This window comes from Rhopalosiphum padi, chromosome 1, assembly GCF_020882245.1.
Source record: "Rhopalosiphum padi isolate XX-2018 chromosome 1, ASM2088224v1, whole genome shotgun sequence".
NCBI classification, from domain to species: domain Eukaryota; kingdom Metazoa; phylum Arthropoda; class Insecta; order Hemiptera; family Aphididae; genus Rhopalosiphum; species Rhopalosiphum padi.
In genome coordinates, this window is record NC_083597.1 from 86,968,703 (window position 1) to 86,994,545 (window position 25,843).

General features: G+C 27.7%; 2 protein-coding genes across 2 annotated transcripts in view; one reads left to right on the forward strand and one right to left on the reverse strand.

Moving 5' to 3' along the window:
• LOC132918362 (protein Wnt-11b-like) lies at positions 1-22,901 on the forward strand. The gene is made up of 5 exons (XM_060979556.1): positions 1-244; positions 18,145-18,389; positions 19,955-20,343; positions 22,245-22,519; positions 22,591-22,901. The coding sequence occupies exons 1-5, from the start codon at positions 174-176 to the stop codon at positions 22,763-22,765; spliced, it is 1,155 nt and encodes a 384-aa protein (XP_060835539.1). The 5' UTR covers positions 1-173; the 3' UTR covers positions 22,766-22,901.
• The window catches only part of LOC132918360 (UDP-glucose:glycoprotein glucosyltransferase), an 8,821-nt gene continuing 5,869 nt past the window's right edge, over positions 22,892-25,843 (reverse strand). The window contains exons 16-22 of the mRNA XM_060979553.1: positions 25,441-25,836; positions 24,694-24,871; positions 24,317-24,603; positions 24,087-24,258; positions 23,913-24,029; positions 23,672-23,822; positions 22,892-23,129 (exon numbers count right to left, since the gene is read on the reverse strand). Of these exons, the coding sequence (XP_060835536.1) occupies positions 23,104-23,129; positions 23,672-23,822; positions 23,913-24,029; positions 24,087-24,258; positions 24,317-24,603; positions 24,694-24,871; positions 25,441-25,836 (1,327 nt within the window). The 3' untranslated portion in view covers positions 22,892-23,103. The remainder of the gene's footprint in view (positions 23,130-23,671; positions 23,823-23,912; positions 24,030-24,086; positions 24,259-24,316; positions 24,604-24,693; positions 24,872-25,440; positions 25,837-25,843) is intronic.

Genomic DNA, 25,843 nt, shown 5'->3' on the forward strand with positions numbered 1-25,843 from the left:
GAAAACTATGTACTTTAACTTTATAACAATACATCAACTAAATTATTTTTAATAGAAAAAAGTATTAAGTTACGAGGTGTTTGAAGAGATATGATTTTCAGAATTTTAGTTTATGGCCTCCAAAAACTATATTGTTCTTAAAAAGACTGTGCTTGAAAAAAACTGAACTCGTAATGTGGAAACGGATATCCATATTCATCGTGTTTCTAATGTTAATCATACAGATGAACAGTATTCAATGGCTGTAAGTATTAAATATCAATGTTATTTTTAAAATCGTTAACAATTTTATTCTTTACTTATTTTATTAAATGATAAATAATTTATCTTACTAATAAATTTTGTTATATATTATATGTAAATTATATAGATTTTAATTTTAATGTAAATACATTTTTAATTTATTTAAATATTTTTTGGTAGTAGTGTACCTAACTATACTAAGCTTTATTAATAAGTACCGCATATCTTAAAGACTTAAAATTATTATTCTAATTCATTTTTATGAAACAGTTCTTCTTGGTATACTTATTAAAATATAACAGCGGAAATTTATAGGAAATATTTTTATAATGTTAATTTAGTCTTATTTTAATTAGTAGGTAGTTATTAGTCAATAGACTACATTATTCAATAAAAGAAATTAACTTAATTTAAAATATTTTTGTACACAAAATTTATCTTAAATTTTAATAAAATTCTTATAATACATTTAAAAACTATAGTGTCTACAAATATATAGTTTAATTATATATTAGATAAATTATTAAATACTTATACGTTTAGTGTCTCAGATAAATTGAAGTTTTTAATTATTAACCAAGATTCGAATGTTTAGTATCTTATATATTTTGTAGGAACCAATATAGTTTTAATAAAAAATTTGTTTATTTTATACATGCATATAATATATTAAATATTTTTAATAATGTATATAAAATAAAGCATACAAAAAAATCATAATTTTGCACGAATATTTTGGCGTTTTGTATTGATCATATTATGTTGATATATACATAATATATATAAATGTCGTATATATTATATAATATTATATTTTGCAATATAGTATATACATTATACTTAATATTATTACAATTAATTTATATTCAAATTTAGCTTTTCCATTTATCCCGTTCATATTTTATTTTAGAAAATATTCCTACTCGTGTCAATCATTTCTATATTTCGATCTCATTAATCATATCATAAGCTGTTCAACTACATAAATACATTTTCAAACTACGCAGTTTACACCTGTCTGCATTTAAAAAAGAATTAATCACATCTCATAAGTATTAAACATGTAATATCTATACCTTAATCTGAACATATCTATAAACAACTGAAATGCATCTTTAACCTCGCCAAATAAACAAACGTAATATTATAATGAAAGCCGGTTGTGATTGGATTGGCCTTATTGAATGGGCGTGAATAAATTACTTTATAGACGCCAGTTTTTTCAATGAAACAAATTTAAGTATAGAATTGTCTCTAAAAAAAGAACTTATAATATTTTTGAATTATTATCTAAATCAAAAATAGTTTTACTTTTTAATATATTTATGGTTACACGATTTTAAACATCCTTTATAGGTAGGTAAGTTTTGTGAAAGGTACATACATTTAAATTCAAAAATAATTGACAAATCTTTATTCGGAAACGGAACTATGAAAGACTTATTAAAGAGGAGTAATAATGCTATCACTAAATACAATAAACAATAACTACCTACTGCAGATAGGTATGTATAATAAGAATAAAATGTAAACGAAACGATCGACCTACGTATACTTTAAAAAGGAAAAAATATAGTTTTGAATATTTTTTCTTCAAAATCACATTGTTAATGGATGAACTACGAGTAGATTAATTTGTCTGTTAACAGCCCATGCGTAGGTATAATAAATACAACTACTGCTATTAATATTTGTCAGTGTTAAAGTTAAAATTTGTTATATTATTATATTCACTTTTTGTTTCAATACAGCGCGATGTTATTATTAATTTAAGTTTATTTATATGTCAATAAATAATATACAATTTTTAAATTGATTTATCAAGCTAGTAGGTATGTATTTTATGATATAGTTACTTAATGAGTACATTTCAATAAGTAGGAAATGGTTGATGAACTTATTTTTTGTTTAACATCAACAAAACTTTTACGGCCGGCTACAAGAGTTGTATAGGTATCTATTTATTATTCCCTAAAGAGTTATATTATGTCTATTATTATACTTTAAAATAAATTATTATCCGTAACTTTTTAAAATTCATTGTTAGAATTTTGGATGATTTAAATTATTTTTAACTTATTAGATTTAACTATAAGTATTTCATTTTGATTGTTGATGTACAATGCACATATAATAGATACAAAAAATGCAACAAAATCTCTAATAGCATTCAATGTATTTATTATTTAGCAGCTATATTAAATTAATATTGATATTTTTGTAATATTATACAAAATTAGCAGGATCAACGAGTTTTTATGTGTCTCTATAAATCATATAGCTATAACCTGTATGTATAAAAAACGGAAATATACCTAATTGTAATTTAATTAAAATATCAATAAACGTATTAAAAAATACCTAATTGAGTTATTATTGGCATAATATAAATTCATAGTATTTTAATAACAAAATATCTACTTAAGATATGTTATGATATATTTTTTTAACACAATGATTAAAAAGATAAATTATTTAAACAACTTTATCAATTTCACCCACGATTATCCATTTACAGACACGTGGGATAATCATCTTGATTTAATATGTTGCGTATTCAAATACATAAATTCATTACCTATCTATTTAAGACGACGTTGTACTCATATACTTATATGTTGTCTCAGTCTTACTAACGTATAATATGGACACTTTTACGTCCAGTAGAAATCATTCTATTCAATTATTTTTAATATTAAAGTGATTTGACCTATTATTATTTGAAAGTACCTACGAATATTATCCAGAGCCCCTCGCTGGTTATTTTCTATTTTAATTTTAAACCTTTAAGTTATGAGTATTTTAAAATTTTAAATACCGAATTAACAGAGTTAAATTTATTCTTTTGAACGCAAAATATGTATGTTACTTATATTATATTAAACGCGTTAGTACGACGGAGATTACAAAGGCAAGCACGATGTCCTCTTAACACGTGTGATCATTTCCTGTTAACAAGTGATAAAGATTTATATAATTTATTAATAACATTCTATATCTGAATAGCTGATATGAATTTTATTTTATTTTTTTATCCCATATTTTTGTAATTGACTTTATTATTATGCTATTTATTTTATTTTTAAAATTTAAATAATAATTTTGTTCATTTAATTATTTATGTATACATTTATTTCAATAACATATTTAAATGTTTATTTTTTATTTTATTTTTAATATTTTGACAACTATTAAGTCCAATGAAAAATGAAATTATTAGAAAAAAAATTAATATTTGTTGATACAAATTCATAGGCGGAGCTACAGGTGTGTCAAGTATGTCTGGGCACACCCTAAACGAAAAAAATAAAATATAAATACATAAATATGACGCATGATAATATGTGTATTAAAGTAATATTAGTAATTACTAATTAGTAAATATTGTACAACTACACTATCTACTGCTGACCATATATACAAAGTTTAGTTGAGGTTATAAATTATCCGACCTTTTAATGATAATCACAATATATTATTATATATAGGTATAAATCAACCTATATAGAAAAATTGATATGGTTGTTATTATTTAGATAGTTATTAATTTGTAAGTAATTGATGCGAATAAAATTATTTAAACAAAACTATATAAGTATTGCTTTTAATACTGTGTAGAAAAAAAATGTTAGCAAACTTTAAGGCGACCATGAATGAATTTTCAAACCCAAATAATTTATTTCCAGATACCAAAGTATAAGTGTTCAAATGGTTTAAAACAATAACTAACTACCTAACATATTCATATTCTTTGTAAGATTTGAATTATTACTGCAGTCCGAAACATGAGTAGACATTTTCGTTTTATGAATAGAAAAAAAAGGCGAATTGAAAAGGATTATAATGCTGATTCGATATTAACATCGTGTTAGTCGGATAAGTGAAACAAGGAACAATGAAATAAATAATGATACCATTATATCTTCCTGTCATCTCTAGTCAATTGTTCAGTTAAAAAAAATCGTAGATCATCATATGTGATAGTGATACGCTGCCGAATACAATGAATACGAAATTCTTACTAATAAATTAGATGTACTTACATAGTTATACATAGTTACATCTATATTTGAACGAGGCACTTATACAGGAAGGCGGCTGGGGTTTAACCCTTTCCTCCAATAAAAAATATTTTTGACGTTATCATGAAAGATTAATTGAAATTATTTTTTATTGTTGATATATTTATAATTTATTATGTATTAGGTTTGTTTTTTTTTTGCAATATCAATTTGAGATTAATAATAAAAATATTTAGTTTTTTAATTTATGACTCACTCTCTTTGATATTTATTCTGATACATGCCAAATTTAAACATATAATAAAACATTTTAAATATGAACATTAAAATACGAATCATATAATAATACTAACTAGTTTAATTACTAAAATAAGAAATTTAATTTAATTTTATGCTGCTATTTTATTTACGTGAATTTGTTAATTTAATTATATTGCGGAGAAATATAGGTGAAGTTATAGATAATAAATGCCTATTTTTATAATGTCTATAATTTAAACTCTACATACTCTAAGTATAAAGTATACATTTTAATTTACTTCGAAATTAGAATCGATGTATTTTTGAGGTGATATATCATTCTGGAAAAATGCGTTTATGGTTTATATATTATACCTAAATTATATATTTATATTATAATGGTTATACCTACCTATTTAAAATACAAACGCCAAAAGAATAAAGAATATAGGTACTATTTTTTATGAAATACGTAGTTAATTTATTATTTTAAACAGATAAATTAATTATTAAACTATAATAAATGTATTGATTAGCATTAAATGTCATTCGTCATTTATTAAGTTTGAAATAAAACCGAACTGATTTTTTAATTGCCTGAAAATGTCTTTTATTAGTTATTAAAGTTTTTAAATGTGATAGTTTAGTACTTAATTTATTGAATTTTACAATTTTTCTCTATTTTACCCCCATATCATTATTTGGTATAGCTACCTTGTTATAAATTTACCTAATTATGAAAACTTGACTTTAATACTTATAATTAAATATATCAACAGGATTTACATTTAAATTGTTTTGTGTAACTATACATGGACAGACAATTTAAATAATTATTTATCTATTTACTAATAATTTAAATATTGTAAATAATATGTCTATATCTACACTCAGATCTTTATTTCGCCTATAGAGCTAATATTTTAATATTTTTTTTCAATAATTATATTTAAAGTTTATCATAAAATTATTCACAAACATTTCATAACTTAGTTTTATGTTCATAACTAAAATCAATACTATTATACATATAAATACATAACATTGAAACTAAATAAATATTCAATGAAATAATCATTGCGTATTTGCATCTAGTTGATTTTATATTATTTATACCTTTACCGAAATAACATAGGTATTATATGTTATGTTGTACATATATTATTGTTTTTATTTGAGGCAATTTTACGTCTGTTTTTAATCATTAAAATAAATACTGACGGAATAAGTACAAACACTATATGATTCGATTTCTAGTAGGTAAGAAATACTAAAATACCACTTAATGGGTTATAAGTAATATAATATGTACATACTTATTTACTATTATACCTTCTAAGTTCTAATGCAATATTCGTTTATATACAGCACATTTTTCCTTGTTTTAAATACATTAACTAAAATGAAAATCTTATCAAGGTGGAATAAACACTTAAAATATTAAATGCAGATATAATCTTACAGTTATATTAGACAAAACAACCACGGTTTAAATTATAATAATTTGTTTTTTTTTTCATATTTTATTATAGTTGGAATTTTAAAAGTATTGGTATCTCTATATCTACTATATTTATTATGCACATAAAATTTTTAATATTATAATTGAAGTATATTATACTATATAGTACCTTTTTTATAACTATCCAATTTTTATTTGAATTGCCTACGATTCATTCATATTTTAACTTTATGCAATAAGACTTTTAAACTAGTAGTTTTATATGGCCTCAGCAGAATTCTACTTCATTAAGATTCTTAAATTTATAAATTTAACAAATAAAATATAATAATTATTATTTATTAATGAATTCAAATTTAAGACATATTATTCAAAGAAATATTAGGTATAATCTATAAATAATTTAAGAATATTTTAATTCGATACTTCGTAAATATCGATGCCTTGATATTTTGGCTATTAGGTTGCCATGATATTTGCACATCCTTATCGTTAAGTTAAATTAAACATACAAGAAAGTTACCATTTTTACTTTATATTTACATTAATATAGGTAGTAATTTAATTTTTAAAAAGGCGTCGATGTAACGAGAAAATCATAATTTTTTAAATGTTCAGAAATAATGTTTTTGCTACAAGCGAAAACGTGAATGTAAATTACTGTACACCTGTAGCGTGCGTATCTAGACGATTAATCACGCACTGGAAATATAGGTGTTACTTTTTACGTATATTTTCTTGAATAAATCGTTGGAATGTGTACACAATTCCAGTACTGTTAAATTTACACGTTTACTCTACAAAACCACTCGACAATGTGGTTTGTAAGATTCTACTGATTCTCAAGTTATGTATGTTTAATTTTGTGTTTATGGTATCGATTAAATAGTCCTAAAGAAAATATTTTCAACCAACATACATAAATTCGAAAATAAATATTAGCATATTATAAGAATATTTATATTTATTACAAGTTTTACTGGCCATACTACAAATAGGGGATGTCAAGCCGTCATTAAGTAGTTATTTTATTTTTAACTTCGTATGCCATTTAGGAAATAGAACTAATAATAATTTTTTAAATATACGAATATTTTTTTTTTTATAACTGTATTTTTGATAAGAACCATGTGGTATATAATTATTTTAAGCATAAAGCTGCATATAAAATATACTCATCTAAGTCAAGGAGTACAATAAATGATAATACTAGTGATTTCAATTGTTGTTATTTTCATACGAAATGTGGAATTGAATAAAACAAATTCATTTTTGTTTAGATTTCGAGTATTTTTCATTGGTTTGTAGAAATTTGGGGTCATAGACACCAAGTACTTTTTTTTCAATGTTTTGTGGGGCAATCAATTTCTACAAAAATATGAGTTATTTGTGCCTATATTATGCAAACTTTTTAAAGGTGCATTATAAATCTTTAACATAAATAACAGAAAATATCTACAACGGCTTTATCTTATTTTCCGTTGTAAAAACAATAAATTAATCTTATAAAGAGAATAAAATTAATTAAATTATATTTATAACAAGGGTGGCTAAAATCCCCAAACTCTCTTTTGCTAATTTACGATGAACCGTATAAAAATAATCAATGATTTTAATGAATTTATTTATTTATTTATTTTTTTTTATTGAATTCCCTCGTGTGTATAAGGGTGTTGAATGTATTTTAAATAATAAGAAAAAAGAGTCGTACAGGAAACTGACTACGAATTTCCTATTTAATTTTGGAAAGATCGTAAAAAGTTGGTTACGTACTTACGTACCTATATAATATAGGTCCTGTTAAAATTCTAATTATTGTTTTACCCCAAGGTTTATCGACAATGACTAAATGTCCTTTCTCTTTATTTAAGGTGCTAGTACCTAGATTGTATAAATTTAATGACAATTATTTAGATCGTTTTTACCCAATAATCAGTTTTTATGAACCGTTAGGACATTTCAACCTTTATTGATTTTAGATCAGTACCATTCGTATGCATATGAATATAATTGACGTTTTTATCGGATCGAAATATTTGGATGAATAAAATAAAATGTAAAACAATATATAGCAATGTATATTATTTTACCCTTTTATATTGCCATAGCCATGACCGGTTTTTAAGTCCTTCATCGATAAATATGTGTGAAAATATAAAATTGAATATATTATAATTTATAATACTTAATTGAGTGATTTTTGATATTTTACTTGTCAATAAAAAATAAAAATTAATGAAATATTTTGTTTACAACTTACAAATACTTACTATATATTATGGAACAATAATATTGGTTGTATCTAAATGCTGTTTTAACTAATATAATATGGACAGCGAAGTGGAAAACTTTAAGTTTAATAGCACTCTCCTATATGTACTGTATCTTTATTTTTTTAATACTAGCAGTAGTTTGTTTTTAAATTGTATCGATGTTTAAGTCTTTAAGTAAATAACGTATGTTTAAATTAAGCACATAACATAAAGACATTTACTGATAAATAATATAGGTACAGGATAATTCACCAAGCACGATTATTACTATTTTATACTTAAAAATATTGCATTAATTTAAACGCTGATATTTGGAATTTTTTAGTCTACTTAAAAATTACACAATTAAAGGAAATTATGGGGTAGTATGTTTGATAAATCTTCTTGTTTAATCGTAGCTCTATGTGTAATAGTTAATAGACATCAGCATTTTACTTACAATTAATGTAGCTTTAATAAACTATGTAAAAAGACGATACTTTGGTAAAATTATTGTTATTATTATTTAATAATTGATAGTTAATAAGAACTTATAGTTTTGGGAAAATCTAGAGCTTTATTTCAAAAAGGGAGAAGATAAAAATAATACATTTTATCTATGTGGTTTACATATTTATAAGGAAGAAAATATTGAAACAAAATAATGATATACAGGGTGAATGAAACAAAAATTGAAATTTATATAATTAATTAATTTAATCAAATGATAAAAATTAAAAATTAATTACATCACGTTAGTTTACTCAAAGTTAACTTAAAACCATGTGTGACATAAATGTTGACATCATATATCTATTTAATGATAGATAGGTGATGATTAAAAGGTACAAACATATCATTCTAGGATTAATAATTTTAACTGATTTGTGTACCTATTACTTTTTGTTTCTTTAGGTTTAAAGATTGAATGTTTTAGTATTATTTATCTGGCAAATATTTTATCTTTATTTTCTAAGAATTGATGTTATGTTTTTGTTCTCAAATATTTCGAGAGAGAGCAAGGACGCCCCTTAAACAATTTTCGGAATGGAGGCAAACCTATTTTTAAATCAATAATTACTTTAGGCGTATTTATCATAAGTTTGGGGTACTTAGTCAATTTTACTTTATAATGAAAGACACTACATTACAAATAATAAGATCATGTAAAAATGTAATACTTCATACATGTACCAAAGCTTAATCCTTGTTTAAGTTTTAGTATTATTGACATATTTTACATTTTAACTTAAAAATGTTGATAAAATAAATGAATAATAAATAATAAATAATTTACATCAGTACCTGATTTTAAAATTCTTAAAATCATTTGTATCCAAAGATTTTTTGGCAGAACAATAAAATGAACCAAAAATTTTACTAGACAAATAGTAAGCTATAATATTCGAAACAAGCTATATTATTTATGTGCTATTGTATAAACAAAATGTACGGCTTCCAAAAACGAATTGGTCTCCAAGATGTATTTTCTCCAGAACTACGTAAATCCATATAGCTATTGTATTTAGAGAAAATTTTGGATAATTTCGCTGATTCAAAATACATTTATTCAATAAACAGTGGCATTACAGAAAATTAAGAGTGGATCGGCTTGCAAAAGTCAAGTCAAAGAACATTCAACGTTGATAAAATCTATAGCTATGTTATAATATAAAATAAAGACATAAACTCATTTACATACATCAAATTAAATGGAAAAGTAAATATGTATCAACATCTAAAAATTAAGAGAAATCAAAAATACTACAAAATTAGGTTATATCCACGATCATACAACAAAAGCGAAGTACGAGTATTAATACATCGACGCCGAATTATAAGCCACACGTATTTCACCCATGGGCACTAATGTAATAAAGAAAGTGAAAAAAATATACAACTCGTGGTGTTCCAGTGAAAAATAAACATTTATTCACAAATCACAGGTGAAGAGCTATTTGAAATGCGAGAAGAAAATGTAATATCATCTATACACGCTATACTTACTTTTTACTATAAAGAAATTAACTTGCTTAATTAATTATTGTTTAAAAAAAAAAAAATGAATGTAATTAATATTAACCTGTAATTTATATCAGCATGAAAAAACTGTCAAGTCTTATTCTTAACAAAATAAATATATTTAAAACGACACAAGGCGAAGATTACGACATAGTTACAATATAAATTAAAATTGTATACACAAGTAATAAATTCACGATAAAAATCATTAAAAATTCTCCCGATATCGTCCCGGTAAAAATCGTACTTTTTTACCGACATACTAATATATTATTGTATTATTCTTAGTTATCACCTACATATACTATAATACAGGGGTGGTCAACTTGCGGCTTACGTCTTATTTATAAAATCAAAATTTACCTATAATTATCATGAATTCTAATTTTTTTGATACACCATATACATTTATACAAAATTGACAAATTATATAAAATGTATACAAGAATTTTGGCTCATAATAACATTGTATCTAACCGTGCAAATATTTTCATGTTGGCTACCACTGCTATTGCTATAATACATAATATTATATATTAACGAGTATTGAAAGTACCTATATTTACGACAAAAAAAAACTCGCTCCTGACTGTTTTTCATACTCTGATTAATTCAATGTTCCGATAACACTCGTCAACTTAACTATATTATACAATTTATAATAAGTATATGGGATTATAATATCATATATTATGTAGCATAGTGTATATCATATTACTGCTAGGTGTATTACATTATATTGTGTAGTCTGCAACCCACTCGAACCAATTTAGTTAATACTTTAAAATAATAATACATTACTACCTTATATGTCATGTATGTAACGCGTATGTAACATATACGATTTCGATATTTTATGCTGTTCTGTTTCTTTCAGTGTATAGCTAAAAGCTTTATTTTAATCACACACTCACGGTCATCTATTTTTTTTTTAAATAATGCAGTCTTAATGTTTTATCAATTTAAATTATTTCCAAACACGAATAATAATAACAACATAATACACACTTTAAACCCAACGATAACTTTAAAAAAACAGTAGCCTCTGCATTAATGCTCTACTTGTAAATAACATTTTCACTGACCAATAACTATTAACAAAATATCGTAATACATGTAAATTATAAGGTTTATAATACCTTAATGGCTTAACAGGTATTAATAATGTTTATTATTCAATTATTTGATTATTAATAGATTAATGCATATATTTATAGTTAATACTTAATAAATCGATATTTAAAAAAAAAAAAAAGAACCTACACCACCTCCATATAACTACTTAAAACGTTATACAAGGATGATTTATTTCGTCTGTGTTTAAAGTTTAGTTATCTTAATGTATTAATTATATTCTATATTTTGTTCTAGCTATATTTATTTATTTTATTTTATCTGTTAACTATATTAATATAATATATCATAATTATAATGCATTCGATAAATTTGAAATTTCATACGAAAATAAAAAATAGTAATATATTATCAAACCTATGAAAATATTTTTGAAAATACTTTTTACATAATTTGAAGTCATAAAAAACAACATTTTTGAATTTTTTTTATTTTTACTATTTTTTAATGACTACATTTGAAGTTGAGTAATATGTAGGTACCACCAAAAATTTATGTTTACCACTCCATAACATAGTTCGTATTGAAATTTTAAATTAACAACCTATTCATTCAAAATTTGATTTTTATGCATACAAGTTCTTGGAAAAATATTCTACTTGGGTGCATCATACATGGGTTAAAGAATGTACGCTGTCATCTTAAAAAGTAAATAACGAAAGAAAAAGAAAATTAACAATACAAAATAGTAAAAACTATAATATTTTTTTTATATGTATTTTTTAAATGACTCTTTCAAGTCAAGTATGTAAAAAAAATATTAACAAAAACGTTTCAATTCTTTCCGAGATGACGAGTGTTTATACTGTTAAAAAAAATTATTCTCTACATATACGTGTTTATTTGCCCAGAGACATTTATATGTTTATTACCTACCTATCTAGATTATCAGTAATCTGCAATAGCGCAACTTTAATATATCTATATTATATATTATTTGAAACACCGCGGGAGGTAAAAATGGTAAAATGTATATGTTATGATCGGTTTTTTTTTTATGTCTCGTCGTATGACTGGATTAATGTATATATTATAGAATACATATTAAGCAGAGTGTACTCACATAGGGATAATTGTTCACTGAAAATCGTTCGGAGAGATCGATGACAAACGATACTGATAAGTATTATAATAAGATAGCTAATAAGATAGCTGTATATAATATATAGTTGCGCCACTGAAATGCAACAGAGCGGCGGTGGTCGTACAAAAAAAGAAACAAATACAATTTAATTGGAGTTGTAATAAGAAAAAGGTTATTTTTTTGGCATTGTAGAGTTTAACTATACAATAATGTGTATAATATATGGTGTACCGCCCTAACATAAATTACCTAATTGGACAATCGGGGTGAAAATATACGTTGATGGCTAATAAATATGCGTATGCCGGTTTTCGGGTTTTTTTATATTATTCATACGTACCTCTCATTCATATACAACAGTCAACAATAAACAGATCTAGGTTATTACACTTACGTTCTAATATACATAAATATTATTCAATCGTGCTGCGGACTTGAACCGGTTAGGCGGTCGTTACATATAGATCTCGAGTAGCTAATATTTTACATACATATTATATACAGTCTTTAGTTATATATAGACATATTATTAGGGATTTTACACATTTATTGATACGCATGACATATATGTATCATGTATGTATTAGTTTATAATATAGATTAAAGAAAGTTCAAACTTCTATTCGCGTTTAACTAATCATCCGTACGTATACCTTTAATACTCCTCACATGATGAGTGAGAAATAGATATAATATGTGGATATTATATTATTATGTCTACACTCTGCAATATGACCTCAACACCACCGCGTATCTTACTCTACTGTCCACAATTCTGAGGCATGCAGAGTCGTGTTATATAATATGTATGTGTGTGTTATATTGTGAAATCCTGGTCAATTTCCCTGATATTTTATACACTTGTATATTTATATTTAAAAGCTGAGTATATGAAAATAAAATATGTAGGTATAGTATGTAGGACATTGTAGGTACACACGACGTGTATAGGAAAAACATCGTATCGGTCTATAGTATACTCTAGTGTGATGTACTGTTGCACTGAATACTGATAATATAATACCTACCTACCGGCTACCATTATTAATGATTAATGAATACGTAAGTGCATTACGGTGACGATATTTTAAACAAGTTCAGCTGAACATATATAATCATTAGGTAGGTACGACATATGACTCAGGAAAACTATTATAAATTTCGAAATTATTTTACACTGAGCTGTAGTAAATTTTATCATATATATTTATTAAAATTTATATTTAATATACATATTTAAAATCGATCAACATACGCGGTTTATGTACCTTTTGGTATATAGTTGGATAGTTGGTACATAACCAACAACTATAGCGCTACGTTTTTTTTTTAATAGATAATCATCTAAACACGCGAACGAAATGTAAATATTCAACAATAAAATAAACTTATATATAAAAATATATAGTTTAAACATTTAACTCTTTTAAAACGTATAAACCGAACTAGAAAATAAAGCGATAAACTGATTTCGATCGTGAAATTTTAACGATTTGACAGGTATGTTCGTAATTTTAATCCGTTTCTATATATTTCTCGAAACTATCCAAGCATTTCCTAAGTATAATGTACTTACAATGTACATATTATAAAAGTGGCGTACCAAGGAGGGGAGACCAAGGAGGTAAATATAAAATTGTTTTAAAGTAATCATCATTGAAAAATTGAAATGTAAAAAAATACAATATATTTAGCTACTCTATCGGTCACTGAATTACATGTGTTAACCACGGATTAAATATGAACACATTAATAAATTAATAAAAAATATTAATAATTTTACCTAAATGAAGAATCAGCTTGAAGCTAATATAAGATGAACTATATAGGATATAGAAATTTATAAAGATGTTCAAACAGTCCCTATTTGCAGTAGCAAATGACAAATAGACGAAAAAAAGTTTATGTTTACTAGTTACAACCCTTAAAAAATATTTGTCTAAATATACGAAAAAAAAATGATAAAGTGTATAGTAGCAAAATTGACAATATATAGGGACTGCAGGGTTTAAAAAAAAATCTACAAACGATCTCCCGATCTCCGATTGGAGTCTCGAAGAGTTGATATATAACTGTTATTGAAATCGGTCCAGTAGCTCCTGAATTTTGATCCTGAAACTTATTAGCTTATCATTAATTGACATTACATAAGCACCTAATATAATATATTTTTTCATTATTCCGCTCAACTAAAGTTTAAATATTTACAACTAATTAACTATCTACTCATTTTTATTTATTACAAATTTTTATGTATCGAAAAACTCTGAAAAATAAATCGGAACATAACATTTTCTTAAGAAAAAAACATTCTGTTTAAACATTTTTACTATATTTAAATAATTTTCCAAAAAACATGCACAGAAGAATGCAGCTTTCTTTCACTCTGTTATAACAGTAAAGAGTTATGAATTTCATATAACTTCAATAATTGAACTGCTCGATAAGACCGCGAGTCGAAATATACAAGATAAATTTTCTTCTAAAAACCGACTAGTACTTATAACAAAAATGATTTTTGTGGGTTACGGCTTTCAGTTACAAATAAAACAATTGGGTTTGGTTTGGGTTAGGTTTTTTTATTACATTTTTTATATAATTAATATTATTTAAGGATTTCGAAAATCAAAATGGAATTACAGGAACATAATTATTGTAAAGATTTGCATCTTGCATGCTATAGTACTATACCTAATACTATATACAAATAAACATATTCCATATTATGTATAATAATGTATAAACTATACATAGTATGATTAGTATGCCAAAAGATTTTCGATAAGTAGGTAGTTAGCGCATGGCGCGTGGCACGGAATTAACTCGTTTCAAACTCAGTGGCACGGCAAATCTAATGGAACGCAAGAAATAGGCGTACCTATAATAATATACTATTCGTATAAAAATTTAAAAAGTCACGAGTGTTACCATCTTGCTATTTGATCATCTCTAAGTTTGTTGTCTATTTTGTGATTTTATTATATTACATTTTAAAGAAATTATATTTATTAATAATAAACGAATATTTTTTTTCAATAAAACCGACGGTGACAGTTTAGTTTTATTTTGAATTTGTACGCTTGTATACAGAAAATCTAATGAGTAAATAACAAAACTACTTCTTTTATAAAACATATACCATCTAAATAACATTTTCGACGTTTTTTTATCACTTTTCCTTCGGTACCTAATTCTTCGCCTGCTGCATAATGTATAAAATATATATATATACAATAAGTCAATGAACAATATTTTTAAATCAAAAACAGCCATTCATATCAATTAATCCAACCTAGCCTAGCCTAGGTTATACTTTGATTTGTTCGCTAAACTGTTGTGATTTATAAAGAAAAAAAATTCAAAATCACTGACACTAGTTAAGGAAATTTATTGTTTAAGCCCAGAGTCTCTAACCTTTTATAATAGGAAGTCAAATCTGAGCTACACTTTGGAATCGCAGGCCAAACATTTTATTAATTTTTTAGTAAGAAATTAATAAATTAATAACAATGAAAACTAATATATTATTTTTTAACATTAATTAACTTGAGGGACAATTATAAAACCTTTGTGGACTGTAGGCTATATAGATATCTCTGGTTTAAACCATAACGGAATTAAAGGCCCACGCAAACTTCTTCTACCCCTTTTTTAAAATTATGAGAACAAAAATGATAAATAAAAATACTGAATATTTTTTAATTTAAAATTTAAATATATATTATTTTATTATATCAAGCATAGAATAATAATATGTTAACGTGTTCGATTTAATTCATACAGCACTATAAGCATTAAACAATAATTATGCAGATCGAGCAGAAGAGATATTATTAATATTAACTGTTCAAAACATTGTATATTACTTATTGTTGAAACTCCTTATTACTCTTTTCATAATGTTAAATGATTTTTAAAAATAGAAACCACTCGTACCAAGTTATAACAAGTTTAATAATAAATATGTATATTTTTTCATATTAGGAGAGATAGAACTATAGATACTAAATTTATCTCGACGATTATGATTAGGTCAGGACATGTCGTGTGTGTTACTAAAATTCCCAGGTGGTCACCCATCCGGGAACTAGCTACGAAGCCGTTCGCTAACACCAGCGCCGTCATTCAATAATTGGTGTGTACAAGTGTGTATTATAATTTAAAAGAATTCGTGCTCAATTTAAACATATTAAAAAGTTATACAATAGCAATAGCAGACTTGCTATTAGTTATGCTTGATTTTTATCTAAGAATCTATGAATTATATTAGGACCCAGTTTTATTGGTTTTTCGGGTGTGGGAGAAAAGTGTACAAATTGTTGTATCATACCATTAACGAGTTTAGGCACTGCATGTACCCATTTTATGATCATAATATACCAGCCACCAGGTGATTTTTTTTATCATTGTACACTCATTATTTCAAAAAGTATTCATGATTTTGAAAAATTTTTTTTACAAAGTTTCAAGTTGTTAAAAAAAAAACGTTTTTATTAAAAAATTATACTTAATTTAGACAAGCGGAGTAGTGGACAAACATTTTCCAGGGTAACCCAGTAACACTCTACTCCGCGCAACTAAACTTTAAATATTTATAACTCATAAACTACTCGTTCTATAAATTCGATTTTTATGTATCAAAATACTCAGAAAATTATTCTGCTTTGGAATATGAAATTAAAACTATGTTGTAATTCAAAAAAGTAAAAAACTTAAAAATATATGAGGATAAAAATATTTAAAAATATATCTTTTTAATAAAATCGTTGTTTTTTAACAACTTACTTGAAACTATGTAAAAAAATGTTTTCAAAAACATGAATACTTTTTGAAATAATGAGTGTACAATGATAAAAGAATCACCCTGTATACCTATAAGATTGGTAGTAAGTAGGTGACCTATCTATTACCGGTATGTCTAAAAATTTTGTTTGTCTTACTCGTCAAAATCGAGTACGCCGAACGTAATAAAAGCTATAACTGGACATGGACCAATTGCGCCTAACACAAAATTTTCGTTTAGGGTCAGTATACCAATTGTGCTCTTTATATTGTAGGATATTTATTGATCAATTGATTGCTAAATATTTCTTAGGTATTGTAAAATGTATGGAGCGCAATTGGTATATATAAAAGTAATTTTAGGCGCAATTGGTAAACTGCCCTATAGCTGCAGTCGACATCGTAAGTATAACCTATTACCAGTTTCCCGCGAGGTTCGTTTACGGGGGAGAAACGAGGGAAATAAATGTCTTCCCTCGGCCTGTGATTATCTGTTCCGGTTCGGGTTTCTAACCTATTTGCCACGTGCCGATGAGGAGTTCTAATTCGATTATATGCGTATACCATTACTGGTCGGAGTCTGTCTAAAATTATGCAAATCGCTTGACGTAAATTAAAAAAACATTTATAATTTATATTATACATAGTATATACGTATATGGTATATAAACACCTACGCATTTATATTTTTTATACCTCGCGAGTTTCAACCATGCGCCCGGTATAAGACAATATATATATAATAATATTGTACCCCAAACGCGTATACCTGATTTATATATGTTATATTATAATACCTATGTGTATTGTGCACAGTGATGGTACATAATATATATAATATAATTGGAATATAATTGTGCCTTGTGTATAATATTTTATTATAATGACGTGCGTTCGCTGCAGGGGCATGCAGAAAGCGGCCGGCAAAGTGGACTGGAACGACGTGGGCGTTTGTCGGACGTTGCGCAAAACCTACGGACTGGACTCGCGTCAAGCGCGCATTTGCAAGTCTTGGCGTCCAGTCATGCAGCACGTTTCCCGGGCCGCCGCGTTGGCCGTGGTCGCCTGTCAGTCGGTCTTGCAAAACAGACGGTGGAACTGTTCGTCGGTGCGGTCCGCGCCGGGACTCACGCCGGAGCTGGTCAAAGGTTGAAAAACTAGTTTATTTGTTATTTTTTCAACGGTTTTTTTTTTTACTGTTTTTTTTTTTTTTTAAACGCTGCTCCCGACGTATTCCCCGACACATTATCATAATAGCTCGAAACACCATATAACGTGTACGGGGTGTAACAGAAGTCAGAAACAACTTGCAAATGTAATTAACTAACCGTTTATAATATGTAACACGACTTTTGTTCTAAAATTATCATTTTTTTTTTTAAATTTAATTTAATTTTTATGGTCGTAATAAAAATATTTGACAAATATAGTCATATTAGACGCCCAATAGTTATCGCACCTACGTATTTTAGTTATTAATTACATTTGTTGGTTTTTTTTTACATCCTGTATGTACCTATATATATATTACCTATAGGCATTCGCTCCTTGTCCGAATATATCTATATATATATATATATATATATAAGAATATTTTAATTATATGCGTGCGGCGTATGTATAGGCGCGTTCGAACATCACATTTTATTTGTGATTTAAACACATACATCTTTTTCACAGACAAACATGACAAGTTGTATACAAGTCAACGACAGTTGTCATATCCTATTGGTGCATACCGCGCGGGATTAATAGGTTGTATACTTGTATATTATATACCCGTTTGAAGTTTGAACTCGACTCTCTCTCTTTCTCTCTCTATCGTTTATATACCTATACAGGCTATGTATATATACAAATATTATCTGAAATGGTACATTAGCCATTTTTAGGGGTGGGGTTAACCCTTAACAACATCCCTACTAAACGCTTTGAATATTGTTCTATTTACACGAAATTATACAATGATTATAATATAATACTATAAAACAGACGACATGCAACAGGGAATGTTGTAGGCTTGCTTGGCTTTGCTATAGTTATTGGAAAATTATTTCATCACCCTTCCTCATTAAATATTCAAATAGATATATACACTTTTACACACGAGATTCATTATAATAATATTAGAATTTTATGGCTGTAGATACGCACTGGCTCAGAAAATAGTAAAAATATATTACCTATCACTTATTATATCATGATTGTATGAATACGATTCATAGGTACTTACCTATATATGAAATTGTTTAGTATTCTAAAATATTTTTGTAAATAATTTAAAATACATACCTATTAGTATTATACAATGTTTTATTCTGACGGCCAAATGTTATACTTAATAATGAGTTAAAGAGGCTTTATTTTATTCATTCTTTATCGTTTAGATTCAATGCCGGATCTGTTGGAAGGCTCTCTATAGAGGGGTGCAAAATCTATAGATTTTAATCGAGAAAACGATTAAACCCTTATAATGTTGGGGTAAACGAATTTAGCCCATAAATAGGTAGGTAGCTGAGTCCTGAGTATTTACGTCCTGCGCTTTAATATTTTTTTTTGTATATTTACTTATACGAGTTACGGCAAATAAACGTTTCACGGATGATCAACACGAGATAATAATAATATTACCTAATGCCTAATACAGTAATATCTATTCGTAATAAATTGGATTCGGTGTCGTCGTGTATAATTATATATTGCACTGCTGCAGGCACGAAGGAACAGTCATTCGCGTACGCACTCAGTTCAGCCGCGCTGACGTACACCATGACCAGGGACTGCGCGTCCGGAATGTTGCCGAGTTGCGGGTGCGGTACTCACCCGGAAGACACGGATGGCACGTTCAAGTGGAGCGGGTGCGACGACAATATCCGGTGGGGCGCCAAGTTCGCCAGACAGTTCGTGAAGAAAGAAAACCCTTTGGCGGCGTTGGCGTCGGGTGAATACAAAGGTGGCGGCAGCGACGGTGACGACGACGACAACGACAACGACGACGATGTCGACGACTTATTGTCGGCCAACGCCAACGAAAACGCGGTACGGCGCGAACAGAGAGCCATGTCTATCGTCGACGAACACAATTACAAAATAGGCCGAAAAGTAAGACACGAAATAGGTACTTAGTACTTAGTACGGATACTTATATTGTCCCGAACAATACGTATGCCTACCTTTAGTAGTAGTATATATATGTACCGCGACCCATGTAGTAGGCCGTTGAGGGTAAAAAAAAATGTATAATAGGCATAGGCGCACCAAACCCACCTGCACAAGAGTATATGGCACCATTTATTGCCCATGATAAATGATAATATAGATTGTACGTTAAACATAACTTATTTATGCCTTTATTTATAAGAGGTACCTGTGCAATACTACAATGTATAAAATACATGATAACATATATTATTATACACAATAGGTATCGGAAAGTTTTTCAATGAGATAGGTAAATGACGATTACAAAATCATATAATCAATAATAATACATAAACATAATATATTCTTCCGTATACATGGGTATACATATTATTACACTCTAAACATTTTTTTCTGATATAAGATATTGAACAAAATGCAAATGTCCCACCTTTACGGCTCCACGGGATACCCACTCGATAAAAATGTTCTGGTACATTTACCCCATTAAGTGTAGCCAGTCTAGGCCAGGCTCAAGTGTTTAAACACACTTAGGCAAACTTGAATTTTACCGCCCCTTGCATGTAAATACTTATCAAATATGTATTACAACATTTTTAAATGTCGCCCTAGGCGTGATGGGCCTATGGCGACTATGCCTTGAGCCGGGCCTGATTAAGGGGTTGGTACCTAGTCGACATCGGCGCCCCTAGATCTAGGCATATATAAGTAGGTAGGTACTTACACAATTACACCCTTGCAGTGGCGTCGGAGTATTGAACCTCGTGGTATACATTATATCGGGCAAACACTGTCTAATGCTCTTATGTTGCCACCCGCATGTCGGTTCTCGCCAGATTGCATTACTAGTAGTCAGTAAACCTATATTAAATCGTATAATAATATATATGTTTATGTATCAATCGCGATCTTATTCAGCTAATTTTTTTTCTGCTGCAGAAAACCTTGAAAGTGTTTTCACGCGACCTACCGACAACCTACTACAGTTGGCACTATTCAACAGCCACTTACCTATTTATAGTATGCACCTCATCTCCACAAACACGGGGTTAGTCGCCACTGCCCGAGTTTTTGGATTGCCAACTGGAAATCCACTAATATACATATTATAGGTATACACGTTAAATTTTATAAAAACCATAGGTAGTAGGTACACCTACGTTAGACAAATTGATAGTTTACTGATGAGTGTTATTGAATCCAAGTGCCTACCATATGTATCTACATTATACATGCATTTTAGTCATATACCGTTAAAAGATTAATTGTCCTATAGTTCAATTATTAAGTAGGTACCTAACCTATATGTGATAAGTACCTATGTATGTGTACCAATATAATTCCAATCAGTTTAAAAAATTCATCTCATTGTACATTTTATAATGAACATTTATTAGATTTGTTCGTTCAAAATAAAAAATAAAAATAAAGTTGTTTACAACAATTTATTACCTGTGAATTATGATGAAACCACTAGTGTGTCTCTTCTTTAGACGTCGATATTAATTATATTATGTATTGTTTTGAGTGGAATAATGGCACGGCATTCCACTTTTTTTTTTACTCATTATTCCCACGGACCAACTATTTTTGTTAACTATAATAATATTTTGGTGAAATAAGATTGGCAAAAAAAAAAACGGCGAAACTGTATCGTATTCTAGAGATAAATTTTAAATGTGCACAATGAACCGTGCGCCGTAGGAACAATATAATACGTATTACTGCACTAGGTACATATACGTCAGACGAGAATCTGCAAAAAAAGCGGCACGGCGGTCCGTCCAGCAAGGAGATCGTGTTGCTACAACTTCTGTTATTTCTTTTTTTTTTCTTTTAAGGTGGTCGTGTCAAGTGTGAAAACCCATTGCAAGTGTCATGGCATGTCAGGGTCGTGTAACGTGAAAACGTGTTGGAGGGGTCTACCGAACAAATTCATTGGTGTGGGCATCAAGTTGTTGAAACTGTACAATAAAACGCCATTGAAAGTGGAAATGACTCAAGTCATTCGTTTCGGACTTCCAAAACACACGGACAGTTCATTAGTATATATTACAGAATCTTCAGATTACTGTAATTACGACCAGAGAGTAGGCAGTTATGGAACAGTCGGCAGGTGTGAAATTTTATAGTATTTTCTTATAGATATATTTAGAATTGTATTAAAATAGTTTTTTCAACCTTTAGAAAGTGTAATTCCACAACAGTTGGTACTGAAAATTGTCTTACTATGTGCTGTGGCCGAGGATACACTACTCAATTAATTGAACAGACAGAACGCTGTCAATGCAAATATCATTGGTGCTGTTATGTGAATTGTCAAAACTGTACTAGCCTAGTAAAGAGGCAAATTTGTAATTAATTGTAATGATTTTTATATATATACATATACATTTGATGTTTTGTGCTGTAAAAGAATGTTATAGTTTTTTTTATAACTATATGATAAATAAACAAAATAAATAAGTATGGAAAAATTTTTCCACAATTAAAATAAATTTAATATCTTTATATTTTTATTTATCATTCTTCAACATATAATATAATCAAAAATTAAATTAACCAATGACGTAAAAATGATGGTATAATAAACTATTGGTTTCAAAAATGAATAGATATAAAATAAATAGACATATTATTATAAAACTGGAGATTGGAGATCATTTGAATTGTATATAACAGTTTTCAAATATAAATCCATTATAATTCAGTGTGTCCTTCTGTTTCTGAAATAAGAAATAATTAATCAAATACAATGATAACAAAATATAAATAAAAACATTTACAATTATTGTCATCTGTCTCATAAGAGTTAACTCGGGCAGCAAACTGGCAGCATATCGCTGTGACAATGGTAATTGCTAATGCTGCGCACTCAAGAGTCAAGAGCATCACTTTATTATTTAAATAACCGTCTATAGCTTGCACAGTGCTTGATTTGGGGGGGGGATGACTGAATACCTCAACTAATTTTTTTGATGCACTAGCGTACCCCTTCTTCATAGGGTGAACCATCAGGGGGTTATATAAGTTATATTAAAATGCTAGGGACACTACTTTTTTAAAAGTGGCAAGATTAATATGACAAGGCAATTTTCAGCCATGATCAACTCTTGGAAATAAAAGCTGGTACTAAAGATTGGTTTATTAAGGGAACTGATCAGACTGAACCAAATAAATACTGGTTACCACCTAATATTACTCTTATATTAGACAAATAGAAGAACCACGTATGTACTATTCTTATATAGCTACAAGTATCAGTTACCTTTTGATTGAGTTTCAACATTGAAAACTTCATCTTCGTGTTTACTTTGCTTGATTTGTAATTTTTTAATTTCATTATCGTAATCTTTCCATTCACTAACAATTCTCATTGCTGCTGTCAATTTGGCTTCTTTAGTTAATGGATTATTACACTATCATTTTAGTAAAAATCAATGTATTAAAAAAATTGTCTTTATCTTTATATTTATAAAAGTAAGGTTTACTAAAATATTAATACTAACAAGATCAATAGTTTTGGCTGATTTTTTAGATGCATCATCACACCACGTTTCACACCATAGCCATTCTTGTGGCAAACTTTTAATAGAAACTTGGTGAATCATGTTATTTGGTAAATCCTTTAAAAATATAACAATTAATATTCTATTGTTTTTATTATTATCATCTTATCCTACTTGATCTAAATTTGATAAACTGTTTGGATCTTGGCTAAGAGCTTGGTATTGACCTCTTAGTCTATCGCCAGCTGCTACTTTTCTAAAACGTTTTAAATCTACTACATACAATGCGCTGATATGATAACGACGACCTTGTAGATGAGTTTTCCAATAGCCTTGTTTCCAAAATCTTAAAATTACAGTACATTTTAAAATAAAATTTAATAATATTTTTAGACAAAATTCACCTGAAGCCATCCATTTCTTTACGACTTTCACAAAATGGAGTATATGCATATGGCGCACCACCCAAATCTAAGTCAACTAATTCTTTCATATCAGCTCGTACTACTTGATCAGCATCAACAAATATAATTTTTTTTACATCCAATGGAAAAAGAACATCCAAAAACAATATTTTATATCCCCATATAGTTCTTTGTTTTTCTGTTTGTTGGTGGAGCCAACGAGGCCATTTATATTCAACTAATTCATATTCAAATTTATACTCTTGAGCCATAATAGGAAGAAAGTTCTGAAATAAAAATTCATACATGAATAATATTTATTGAAACATGTATGATTATTAACTCATTACATAGAATAATACATTTAATATAAATACCTTAACAGTTGGAGAAAGATAATTTTTAAGAAACCAGAATTTTACTGGAGATTTAGTATTTTTTAACACACTTAACATCATTATTCTTAAAAATCTTTCGTATAAATGCCCTGAAGCGACAGAAAATATGTTAATTGTTTCATCAGTTGATTTATCAGGTGAACCCGAGCTGAAAGAACTATGAAAGAATGTATAATATATTAAGAGTTAATAAGATATTAAACTAATATTTAGGGAAAAAAATTATTCTTGTATAGCCTATCCAGCAAAATAATACACCACGACTCAACAAAAATTGGTGCTTCTGCTTATCCAAATGCGACACCTAGTCACCAAGACATGGTTCCAATTTGGTGGGATTCAGAATAGAAATGTGCAAATTGGCATGTTCTATCGCTAGACAGACTATAGTTTAAATGGAAATGTAAGTTTTCAGATAATAAATGAAAATTATATAATTAGTCAATATGACCACAATTTATATCATTATATCATATAGTTTGTCTTCTTTCTTTTCTCTTAATAGTTTTACAAATACATCATATATATTTAACTTAAACAATTTAAAAAAAAATATATCGAGTATAAACTAAATATATGTGAAAATAAATATTTTATAAGAGAAAAAAAATTATGAGCCGTTGTGATTAGTGATGACCAACACAGGTAACACAAATTATTAGCTACATGTATCCACCATCACATTAGTTAAAGTATGCAAGGAACTTAAATGTTAATTTTATTCACCTGGTAATTGAATTCCAAAGCCCTTTGTTTTCATTATCATCATCACCCAAGACATTTAAACTCTGTTTGCCAGGTTTTTTGGCAACTTTGACTTTAATTATGTGGGAACGAAATGAACTTATCAGTACTTTGATATCCATACTGTTTGGTGAACGGTCTGATCCTTCGTGAGAGATAATGTCATAAATATCAGCTGAAGGGCCTTGACGAAGCCTTAACATCCAAGCCCCAGGATTAGCTTTCATTTGGAAATAACCTAAGTTGGCCATAACTATTGTATCCACCACTACTGGATTTGATTTTGTTCCTAATGTCATTTGAAGACCACGAGGTGGATTCATGTTGACTGAATCATAACAATGACCCTCAAGTAACAAATATTCCAGCTCATATCGGCTAAATA

Coding starts and splice junctions, on each gene's coding strand:
- LOC132918362 (XM_060979556.1), top strand. CDS start 174: ATGTGGAAACGGATATCCATATTCATCGTGTTTCTAATGTTAATCATA. Junction 18,390..19,954: donor CACGCCGGAGCTGGTCAAAG/GTTGAAAAACTA, acceptor GCACTGCTGCAG/GCACGAAGGAACAGTCATTC. Junction 20,344..22,244: donor ATTACAAAATAGGCCGAAAA/GTAAGACACGAA, acceptor TTTTCTTTTAAG/GTGGTCGTGTCAAGTGTGAA.